Source organism: Equus asinus, chromosome 11 (genome assembly GCF_041296235.1).
Source record: "Equus asinus isolate D_3611 breed Donkey chromosome 11, EquAss-T2T_v2, whole genome shotgun sequence".
Lineage (NCBI taxonomy): Eukaryota > Metazoa > Chordata > Mammalia > Perissodactyla > Equidae > Equus > Equus asinus.
The window spans coordinates 84,602,162-84,614,190 of NC_091800.1; the positions used below are offsets into that span (position 1 = coordinate 84,602,162).

General features: G+C 52.9%; 1 protein-coding gene across 14 annotated transcripts in view; it reads left to right on the plus strand.

Annotated features, from left to right (window-relative positions):
• Nucleotides 1–12,029, plus strand: part of TMCO3 (transmembrane and coiled-coil domains 3) — a 44,985-nt gene that overhangs the window by 13,078 nt on the left and 19,878 nt on the right. For all 14 annotated transcript variants that reach the window (XM_070520199.1, XM_070520205.1, XM_014867913.3 and 11 more), the window contains 2 exons: nucleotides 1,207–1,299; nucleotides 6,567–6,753. In XM_070520199.1, the coding sequence (XP_070376300.1) occupies nucleotides 1,207–1,299; nucleotides 6,567–6,753 (280 nt within the window). The remainder of the gene's footprint in view (nucleotides 1–1,206; nucleotides 1,300–6,566; nucleotides 6,754–12,029) is intronic.

Consider the following 12,029-nt stretch of genomic DNA (forward strand, 5'->3'; position numbering starts at 1 on the left):
TGCAGTCTTTGGAAGATAGTGTTCATGTGATTGAGAGCAGTATGAACAGCCACAGGGGAAAACTCTTTCCGCCAGTCCCCCCGCCGCCCCCAGGGTGCTTGAAGCAGAGCAGATGCAAGTATTCTTTCCTTTTCCCCAACAGCAGGGGTAGCTCATAAGCAAAGAATCAGGGCTAAATAACTGGGAAATAGGTGCAACTGGATACTATAAACATCACACTTCTTAATAAATCATCCATACCTTCGGAAAAAAATGTAATCACAGTAGACCGAGATAAAACCCGAGAGCCTGCTCGCCAACCTGGGAGGGGGTCAGTGGAGGACGTGCAATTGTCCTGAGTGTCTGTCTCGTCCTGGGGGGAGGCGAGAGGCTTGCCTCGGTTAGGCTGAGACACGCAGGCTTAAGTAAGTTCCTTTGAAGTCATGAGTTACAGCCTGACTTTGAAAAGGGGAGAAAAATAAAAGTAGCAGAGAAGTGTAAAACCCAGAAGACGTGAAATGGAAGAAGTGAGAGCAGCCGTGTGACAACCATAAATAAGTGGAGTGAACTTCCCTATGAAAGGGTGCGGGCTCTCAGATGGTGGGGGGAGAAAAAGTGAACGATGAGATTCAGTGAAAATCAAGGGACTGAGAGTTGAACGTGACAGGAGGAGAGGCAGGGCTTATGGACAGCTGACCAACTGCGTGGGTGTGGGGCGCGAGGCCTCTGTGTGAGCAGTATGATGGGACAGGCAGCACGCTCCACTGCAGTGGGGTAACGTTAAGAATAACAAAACAAACACAGGACACAGGAGCACTGTCCGTGAGAGCCTGCAGGGCGTGGCCGGACGCGGTGCTCAGGAGAAAGTCCACACGCTGGGTCCCACTCAGACCAGAGGAGAGGAAAACGCTCTGAACTTGCGAGCGTTAGACTCGGGTCCCCAAGGAAGCTGAAGACAGGAGCTAATGAGATGACAGGGGCAGTTAATGAACTCGAACAGGTGAATTCATGAGCTGGTTCTTAGGAAATAAAGTAAAACTGTTCCCCTAGCTGGTCAAGGAAAAAGGAAAAAACACCTCATACAGAGGAAATTCCAAGAGTTAGTTTTTTAAAAAAATACTGTGCTTTTTCGTGGATGGTCTCAGTGTGTTAGTACAAGATTGTTCTAAGTACAGCTGACATGGCAAATATTAAATTGTACGGTTTTAAAACTTTCTTGTTTTTCAGTCCATTGTACAAGTGGAGACGTTAGGAGAGTTTGGTGTGTTCTTCACTCTTTTTCTTGTTGGCTTGGAATTTTCCCCGGAAAAGCTGAGAAAGGTAAGAACCTTGTGAACCCACGTCGTTGCCCCCAGTTCAGTATACCCTGGTTTTGGTTTGTTTGCTTTTAACATTTGTTCATGACTTGGCTCTCAGATGTTTTTAGAATAGAATATGGATGTTTTAGTTTGATGTTATTTTTGGAACATAGATTCTGAAAGATGAACGTTAGGAAAAGTGAAAATTCAATGAATAAATGAAATTAGCTTTCTTTTGGCTAATTCCAAAACAGGTCTGAGAAGTAATGTTTGCACTTCAATATATGTGTCCCTCCAAGAAGGTCCAAAACTGTTGGAGGCTGAAACATCATAGAGATTGAATATTCAGTGTGTCACCCTAAAAAAATTCCTAATTCTAATTCCTAAATAAGTGGCAGACTTTGATTTTATTGTTCTATCACTATGAAAAGAAAACACCTGAAAGATTAGTGGTGGTCAGGGCCATGTGCTGAGTGAACGTGAGCTGGAGGCAGCAGTGTCTTCTAAACGTGTCTGCTTCTGGAGAGGCGACGTTGGACGCTGGGGTGTTCCGGAGTGGAAACAGAGTGACGTTGGAAGTGAACTAAGTGAAAGTTATTTTGCTGTTGAACAGACGCATCACGGGCGAGGGAAACAGCTGATTCAGAAGCTGGTGTGAGGGTGGGGAGCAGAAAGAGCACAGCTGGTTACGTGAGCATGGGAACTAGAACCAGGTGCCACGTGTCCTCTGGAATTAACTGGATTTGGGGTGTCAAGTTGGCAGAGGGTTTTTATGACTGTGAGGGTCATAGAATAGGCCTCCGGGGCAGGGGGATGAAAGTTAGAGCCGGCACGCCCCTGCTGGGGAGCAGTCTCGCGGGGTGACTTAGCGCCTTAACGTACTCATGTCCTTTCACCCGGCAGTTGTGCGCCTGGGTCTCTATCCAAAGGAAAGAATCAATAGAGTTTTTAAAAAAATTAACCCACAAAAGGTATTCAGCTCCTCGTGGTAGCATTTTTGTAAAAGATAGAAGCAACCTGAATATCTAATGGTTAAACTATGACTTAGCTCCTTGGTGGAGTATCATGTAGCCATTAAAAATATTGCGAGAATGTGTAGTAACAAAGAAAACTATGTTAAAATGCTAAACTTAAAAAGAAAAAAACGAGGGGCTGGCCCTGTGGCCGAGTGGTTGAGTTCGCGCGCTCCACTGCAGGCGTCCCAGTGTTTCGTTGGTTCGAATCCTGGGCGCGGACATGGCACTGCTCGTCGGACCACGCTGGGGCGGCGTCCCACATGCCACAACTAGAAGAACCCACAACGAGAAATATACAACTATGTACTGGGGGTCTTTGGGGAGAAAAAGGAAAAAATAAAAAATCTAAAAAAAAAAAAAAGAAAAAAACGAGCACACAGCATGAGCACGGCCACGTGAAAGGAGCCCACGTGCAGGGGAAAGAATAACGCACCAGATAACCACGTGCAGCGTCTTCTCTCCTGCTCCCTATTTCCCTCGTTTTCTGTAATAACCAACGTATACTTTTTATAACCAGGAAAAATAAACTTTTCTGTAAAGTCTGTGTTTGTTCTCAAGGAGGAAGTACTCTGGCTGCACTGACGTCTCATCCCATCTCCCTCCTTCCTCCCTCCTGTTGCTCTTTGACCTCTGCTCTCTTTGACCTGTTTTTCTATGGAAGGCTCCACCTGTCCATCCACTGATTACTCTCACTTCCTTTAAGTGGTTCTCGAGACACGCCTCCTCATCAGGCCTTCTGGATTACAGCCTCGTTTTCTCCAGGTACTTTTGTATCATGTTACGTGCTCCTGGCATGGTAACCTCCACATATTAATTCTGAATCCAAAGTTTATAGGAAATCGGCCATGTTCCTGGGTCCTAAAGAAAAGTGGCCTCGCTCCTCCAGTTGATGCTACTGGGGTGTGTGTTGTGGGCGGGATGGAGGAAGACGGGCTTGGCAGTGAGAACCCCCTAGGTCTCCAGGGGAGCCCAGAGCAGGGTCGCCGTGGGCCGGTCCGCAGGCCTCCGCCCAGCAGCACAGCGCATCCTGGGCTCCCGTGGGTCAGTTCAGAGCAGTTCATGGCGAACCCCACTGGGTACCTGGTGGTTCCGAGCCAGGAGGGCTGAGTTCTTGCTCTCCGCCGACTCACGTCACCATCCCTACGAGGGGCCTCGCGTCCTGGATGTTGGGTCCTTATCCCTCTGGCGAGGGGTTTGGAAGGTTGACGTTTCTCTGGTCCCATGTTTTCGTAGTTTGTTTCTCTCCACTATGGTACTCAGTGTTAAACGAGAGAATGGTGTTCTACAACCTGGTCTTAACGAAACTGAGAGCATGATAGCTGCGTCTCTGTCATGCGATGACACTTGGCGATTCTCCTGGGTTTGCGCCCCACGGTCAGTCCCGTGTGCTCGGCGCTGCAGCCTGGGGGCCGGGAAGGAAGCGCGAGCCGTGTGAGGGAGTTGGGAAGCCTCATGCTGTCTGTCAGGTGGGGGCCGGGTGGGGCTTCGGCCACCCATCTGGTGACCTGGCGGTGCTCCTCACGCCCTTTCTGGGGTGGGCGGGGTCTCCACTGTCCCCTCTGCTCTGCCAGGGTCCTCACTCACCCGTTCCCGAGGGCCAGGAGCCCTGCCTGCCGCCCCACAGGTGGCCCTGCGCCGACTCGCAGCAGGAATGCCTCAGTCGCCTTGTGGGCTCGTGGGCTCGTGGGCTTGGACTGCACGAGATTTATGTCTCCCAAATAAACTGCATTGTTAGGCGACACGTTTGTTTTCCTGTTTTTATTTCCCAGGTGTAGATAACTGGCAGCGCCTTAGAGCAGCCTGCGTTAGCCGGTGTGACTGTCCTGATCGACGGGACTTCGGCGTGTGGGTTGCGGTGTGTCCCTGTCGTGGTGGGAAATTAGTGAATGGGGCTGCGAGAGGGTGATAATCGCCAAAGGCCCCTCCCAGTCTTCTGTGAGCTCTCCTAAAGGCCCGATTAGCAACTATTCAAAAACAACAAAGTCCAAAACTGCCTCTTTCCTTGATGCCGAGGAAAGTCGTGGTCTCTGTCCTGCCCGCAGGGACGCTGACTGAGCCATCTGTCCGCGCGGCAGCCTCTGACGCCTTTGTCGGCTCTTTGGCTTCACTGAAGCCGTCCTCTGGGTTTCGTGTCGTGGTGGTGGTTTCTGTCTCTAAGCAGGTTATATCACGTTGGGGGCAGGAGTTGCCCCCAGGAGTTTTCTTCTCTTGTTCCTCCTCTCAACAGACTCTTGTCAGTAGAATGTTCCAGATGCTCTTGTGTTTACTGAGTGTAAGGCCGTGCGCACACTCACTGCGGTCCCTGCCCTTGTGGGGCTTATACTTTGGGGTTTGAGAAGGATGTGTGAGAGTTGTGGACAGGAGTCCTAGGAAAGGAAAGAGGAAAAGGCCTGGAGAGGGTGTGCAGAGTGGGGCAGGGCCCGGTGGGGTCCTCGCCCACGCTCCTCAGACTCCGAGGAGGGCCTGCACTTCTGTGCGTGCTGCTGGTCAGATGCTCCGCCCTCGGTCCCTCACAGATGCTGCCTGGGGTCTTCTCTGGAGTCCCTGCCACACCGGCTTCTCGGGCCTCATGGATCTGCTGTCCTGGCTGAGGCGTGGCTGACGCTCAGCGGTGAAGTCACAGTTTGCTCTGTAACGCCAAGAAGTCGTTCCATCTCGCCTGCCTCACAGACGTGGATGCCGCAGTGGAGAGGTCGGAGCCTGCCCAGGAGCACAGCCGGTCAGGGCAGGCTTGGGCCTGAACTCAGGTGCCCCTTGCAGGCAGGCACACCTGCCTGAGGGCCATGCTGGTTGGAGGGGGACTCCGTAAACCTGCGCACCTCAACCCACTCGCCCGGCCTCCTCAACCCACTCGCCCGGCCTCCTCAACCCACACACCTGGCCTCCTCAACCCACTCGCCCGGCCTCCTCAACCCACTCACCCGGCCTCCTCAAGCCACACGCCTGGCCTCCTCAAGCCGCTGCTGGGTGTGTGGGTCCCCCGGCACGCCACCCCTCCCTGGCCGCCATCTCGGGCGAGGAAGACGCTAGCTTGTGGTACCTCTCGTCACTGCCAAACGCGGGAACGAGAGATGTGAAGCTGGAACTTTGGAGGAGCAGCCTTTGGGGGCTGACCTCTCCCCTTCTGGAAGGAGGGGCCTGGGTCGGCCGGAGTCACACGGCAGAAGACAAACATGCTCTGCATCGAGGGCCGAGTGCCCTGTCCCCTTCCCTCTGTGGGTCCCCCGCTCTTTGACCTGGAACTCTGGGGGTTGGGGGCTCCTGAAACTCATTTCCTGAATGAGTTTCCTCGGGGCCTGGCAGGCTGGCAGCTCGATCTGGCCGTCGGAAGGGCCGAGGGTGCCGTGCTCGCTGGGCCGCAGTGGGAAGTCACTGCCCAGACAAGGAGGAGCCACCCAGCTGCCCCGACTCCCACAGAAAGTCTGATTCTGCAGAACGTACTGCTTTTTACCCAGAACCAGGGCAGGGGAGCGGGAGCTCACAGCCCCGAGCCCCAGAGGCGAGGGAGTGAGTGTGAGACGCAGCCGGGGCCCAGCCAGTGGGGGCCGAGGTTTGCCCCTGACCTCGTGCCCCACCCACAGCCTCTGCTGACAGCATCTGCCACGACTCCCGCGTGGAGAGGGCCCCGGTGAGGCATCAGCTTTGATGGGAGGAGAGGAAAGCGACAAGCGCTCTCAGGTGGGGCAGGATGGGTTTCGGGTTCCTCTCTTCTGTTGATACGTGATGTTCGTGCTTGTGTAAAGATCATGGTTTTTGTCATCTTGCCTCTTCAGCTGGATTGGAAACGCAGCGGGTTAGGGTCAGATCTGATCTCTCCTGCATTTACATCGAATCTCGCATGCCGGGGCGCTGGTCAGTATCTGATCATCACGCCACGCTGCTGGCTCGTGTCCTTATGCTGACTCCGTAGGACCCCCGCCATGCCATCTGCCCACCTCTGTGGGCCTCAGAGTGCTCCCAGAAATGGGGCAACGGTGACAGCTCTCTCCGAGACATGTTGTGAGGATTAAATCGTGATCACAGTTGCGCACAGACAGACGTGTGCATGTTCAGCCCTGTAGCAGCGCCGGGCACTCGGCAGCCGGACTCAGTGTCCGCCGTCTTTCCTGTGCTGAGATGACGGCTGTGGGGTCGTGCAGCCATATCCACGGCAGAGCTGCTTCCTGGGAGGCTCCGGCCTGCCCCGTGCCAGACAGTGGGTGCGCCTGTGCGCTGCAGGGCACTGGTCAGCAGATGCCGCTGTCGCTGATGCGTATCCGTTGTCCTCTTGCAGGTGTGGAAGATTTCCTTACAAGGACCATGTTACATGACGCTGCTGATGATTGCATTTGGCTTGCTGTGGGGACACCTGCTCCAGATCAGACCCACTCAGAGCGTCTTTATTTCTACCTGCCTGTCCTTGTCGAGCACACCCTTAGTGTCCAGATTCCTCTCGGGCAGTGCCCGGGGCGAAAAAGAAGGTAGGTGGTGACGTGTTGTAAGTACGTGCTCAGATATTATGTGTGTGATCCACTCGAATGCACCCAAAGGCCTGTTCCCCTCCTCAGGGCCCCTAAACCAGGGTGCCGTGCCTGCCTTCCCGTGGGAGCTGACGCCCCTCTCACCTTGGCTTCTCCAGACCTCCCCTGGAGTAAGAAAAATGCCTTTTATGTGCTCGTCAGTTTAGGATAGTTTGAGGACCACGTTTCAAAGAAACGACTCTACATGGAAAAGTGTCCTGTGGAATTGGTGGGTTTAAGAGATTAATTGCTGCACCAGACCAGGAACTGCCACCTCCAGAATTCTGGCGATGTAGGATAATGAAATGTGGTTTTGCCTGCACTGCTGTCAACCAGTTCTGTTACACGCAGCCTGAGACAGAAACGGGGGCCGTGCCGTCTCACGGTTTAGTTCTGGCAGTGCTGGGACTCACATCCTTCTGACACTGTTTCTCCATAAAATATATGGAGTGCTGTGGTAATTCAGGGCATTTTCACCTCTCACGCTTGGGCGTTGGATCCATCTACGTGTGTGAAACGTCACACTGCTAAGTCGTTGTTGTGTGCGGTGCGGACAGCCTTGACCAAAATTCTGCGCTGTACGCAGGGGCTCCGTCTTCGTACACAGCTAAACCTCAACAGCGTTGCCATTTTTTGCATCATGTTTGTTCATTGTGGTAACTTTCACTGTTTTGCTTTTACTTTGTGGAAGTCAGCAAAAAGCAGGGTTAAAATGTCAGAGTAACTTCACACTTATACACACTTTGTGCCAACGCACGGTGATGAAGAGAACGTGGAAGGAACACCAGAGCGGCCGGGCCGCCTCTCTAGGAAGACCGACTTGCCGTGAGCAGAGCCGGCCGGGGCTGCAGGCTCCTGGGCCCATGGACGCCCACACACAGAGCGCGCTCCTCTCAATGCAGGGGGCTTCCAGCTGCCTAGAGGAGGTTGAGAAACTGAAAGGTCTGGTGCCTTGTGCTGACCTGCGGGCCAGGGGCTGTGGCACAGCCTCCCACTGGCGTCTGGACTGGCTGGCACTGCCTAGTCCGTGGAGGTCCCAGCTTCCCTGCGGCCTGGTGCTTAGGGCCACCCCTCACAAGGCCCAAGGATGGAAGGAGGTGAGGGGTGCCAGTGCCGAAGTAGGAAAATGTAAACAACCGCTAACAAACTGGCCCCCGGGATCCAGCATGCGAGAGGAAATGGCAGCTAGAACAGACAGCTGGTGGACCCCAATGTTGGCAGAGGGATTCTCCCTGTTTATGCAAAGTCTGATGAAGACTTGGCAACAGGCATGTCTGGAAGCTCACGCATGGACAAGGAACTGTGTCTGTTTGGTTAGGTGAGACAGAGACAGAGCACCGTACAGACAGAAGAGCGAGAAGAGCGTTTGAGGCATGGAGAGCACGGCAGATGCTCAGTGAGCATACGACACGAGTCCTGGGAGAGGAGAGCGGAGAACACGCCTGGTCGTTTTTCAGAATTGGAGGAAGACGTGAGCCCTTAGATTGAACGTGCATCTCCAAACCTGAGCAGGAAAAAGGAAAATAAAGTCACTCTAGATGTGTCCCGGGACACCAGCAGAGCCTCAAGGACGAAGGAAAGTCTTGACACCTGTCAGAGAGGACAGGTGACCCAGAAAGGAACGGCACACGTCTCCTCAGCAGCGCTGGGCGCCACACGGCAGTGCAGGCGTGTACATGCCGGGGTCGAGAAGGCACGTGTCCAGCAAACCGTTACTGAAGAGTGGGACGTGGCATGGCACCCTCAGACATACGCAGCCTTCAGAGCATTGCCCACCCGTCCAGTCCTGCACCACAGCGCCAGCACAGGATGGGCGAGTGGGGAGAAACCAGCTGAGGGGGAGCGTGGAGGTGAGAACGAGGGAGTGCGGAAAGGGATCTCCTGAAGTTGTAAACTTAATTAACTATGGACTGTTAGGAAAGGAGCTTTTTGCATTTTCTTAAAAGGCCAAGCTAAAACAGACTGCAAGAAGACGGAGTCGTCTAACGGGCTGCACGTTTGGGAGGGAGTAGACGTACTGAAGGACTGGGACTTTGACAGGAAAGTTTATAGTTAAACGTACACGTCAGAAATGGAATATACCAGCAGCACAGTTAGAAAATGGAATTTGGGGAAAAAACCTTCAATTTATAATAGCCACAAGAGGTTCTAGATACTCAGAAATAAATCTCTGAACAGATGTGACACCTTTGAGGATAAAATTACAAAATGTTATTGAAGAGAGAGCCCATGAAAAGACTTAACACAAAAAGATGTTTCTCTCCAAATTGGTAAGCTCACAGCTATCCCAATTAAAAGTCTGGAAGAGTTTTTCATGAAACTTGCCAAACTAATCCTAAAGTTTATTTAAAAACAGAGGCCAAAAATGGCCAATATTAATTTTGAAGTGAGGCGCTTCCCCTCCAGACAGCGGGACGTGTTGTAATGCTGCCGTCCTCGGGGCGGCGTGGTCCTGCGCCCGCAGAGATGGGGCAGTGGGGCAGGGTGGACAGCGGATGCTACAGAGGAGTGGGAGAAAGTGGGCTGGCGGGGAACGAGAATTAGTTATCCACGTGGAAGAAAATAAAATTAGAGCCCTGCCTTGAACTGGACGCAAACTCGTTGCTACGAGGGTGAAACACCAAAATGTGAAGAGCAGAACTTCGGAGCTGGTGGAGGAAAGATGGGAAAGCCCTCGTGACCGTGGGGTAGAGAGAACTTCTTAAAATGCACAACGCAGCATCCAAAAGGGAAAATGTCGATAAGTTCGAGCACATTAAACCTTGTAACTTGTGTTAAAAAGGTACTTTTTGTAAGCCACAGACTGGAACATTTGCTAGGTAAGTAAAACTTGCAAGGGAGTAACATTTAGAACGCATCAGTAACTTCAATAAACCCAGACAAAAGGAAACCCAACTGGAAAACGTCCTAACGGGTAGTGAGGAGAGGAAACCCGAGTAACTGTGGACACCAGGGCCCAGACCCTCGCCGGCTTTGGGGAAACACAGGGAAGATCACTGGGTGCCCTTTGCCTTGTGAGCTGGCATAAGGCTTGAAACCACGGAGCTGTGTCCTCGCAGACCTGTGCGCGGAGCGCGGGCAGACGGGCCAAGGATGCTGCTCCTCACTTTTCACTGTAGGTTTTGTTGTTGGTTGTTGCCAAGATTCTCCTGCTTCACAAGTTGTCCAGCCAGTACATAAATATTGGGGCCCAAACCCTCAAAGGGGTCCAATAAATGACTCCACCTTCCATGCCTGTGCTCAGAGCCCGTGGACCGGTGAACAAGGGTGAAGTGGCTGGAGGTTGCAGTAGCGGCTTGTTGTGATGAGAGGTGGCGTGGAAGAGGCAGCAGTGGGTGTCAGATACCCAAGCCCACGATGAGACTGGCCACCGGCCCACGCAGGGCGAACATGCAGGGGCTTCCCCTGGGGGCCTGCAAGAGGCCTCGCCTGTGACCTCACGTGGGCCACTGCTTTCCAGGAAGGAGGAGCACCCCCAGGCCGATGCAGCCCCCTCGTCCCCCTGGGAGAGTGAGCAGGCTTGGACACGAGGCCAGCAGTGGAGGCCAGGAGAGGCCAGGGAGATCTCTTCTCATGAAGACACAGCAGTGGGGGATGTCTCAGGAGACGTATCGAACGTTCCACGCAGCGTGTCTATAGCAGAGGAGGAACTGAAGACCCAAGTGACCATCCCCTGGGGAATGGGCAAATTGTGGTGTATTCTGTAGCAGCTTTAAAAGCGAATCATGATAATAACATAAAAATCTTTGTGCTTCCACATGGGTGATTTTTTAGACATAATGGTGAGCAAAAAAAAGCAAGTTGCAGAAATATTGATTATATACTGTTTAAATTTACAAAACAGTGAACTCAGTGTTGTGCTCAAACACAGAGATGTCACCATATTAAAGTGGAAAACACCCAAGGGCATGTTAACGTTAAAGACAAGGTGGAGAGGAGTCACGTGGCCTGAGAGTGGGGTCTGCCCGGTGCTGAGGGTCCAAAGCAGCACCTGCTTCTCTTCAAAACTCTGAAGCAAATCTGTCAAAATTTTAAGATTTAGCAAAATCCAGCAGTGGGTGTTTGTTATCTTCTTTGTTTCCTATACATTTACCGTGTTTAATAAAGGGATGGAAAACAGGAGAAAATTAAAATACTTGTAGTAGGGGCCGGCCCTGTGGCCGAGTGGTTAAGTCTGCGCGCTCCGCTTTAGCGGCCCAGGGTCTCTCCGGTTCAGATCCTGGGCGCGGACATGGCACCACTCGTCAGGCCACATTGAGGCGGCGTCCCACATGGCACAACCAGAGACACTCACAACTAGAATATACAACTACGTACTGGGGGGCTTGGGGGAGAGGAAGGAAAAAAAAAAGGAAGATTGGCAACAGATGTTAGCTCAGGTGCCAATCTTTAAGAAAAACTTGTGGTCGTGATAAGCAAAACGCAGACAGACAAAGATGCCAGAAGTGGTGAAGTGGTGTCTGAAGTCTTGCACTTCACTGCGGACGGTCGTTGCCACCTGTCCTGCTGGCGCTGCTCCTATTCTGTGCTTGTCATGCTGGAGCGTCGGTCCTCCTCCAGCCTCGTGGACTCGCCCCACGCAGACGAGGGCCCGCATTGGGGACCCCTGGCTCTGCTCTGGGGTGCCTGTGGGCAGAGGTGGATAATTGTTTGTCCCCTGAATTAGGACAGTTGACTGTCCTCAGGTGCAAAGGGAGAGAACAGAATTGTCACAACATGTGCAGAGTGCCTTCAATGCTGTTTCTCACGAGTGCGGCGTGAGGCGACATTCCCCGTCTGCTGTACGTCGAGACGGGACGAGGCGCAGTCCTGGGTGCTGCCATGAGCACAGTGGTCTCGTGGGAGGAGGGGCCCGCCGAGAACCCGCGAGCTGGGGGCCTCGACGTTTCCCAAGGTCGACAGTCCCGGTCGTCGTGAACCCACCAAGGGGTATGCTGAAAATCAGAGACGTCTGAAGCGTCCCCACAGCCAGCGGTGGTTGTGAGGGCATTGTTCTCCACTCTGTTGAGTCACAGAGCCCTCCAGGAGACGGCGCTCCAGCCCCCACCCCTCGCATGGTTGTCCATTTGGAGGGTTTTAAAATTCTTGGCCAAGACAGTTTATTTACCAGAAATGCAACTTTGTACAGTAAGTGAAACAAGCCTCCTGAAAGGGTTACCTGACTTGTAATCAAGTTAGACTTTTGTTGGTAACGAGGGTTTTGATTTGGTTTGGTTTGGTTTTCTGCTGCTTTTATA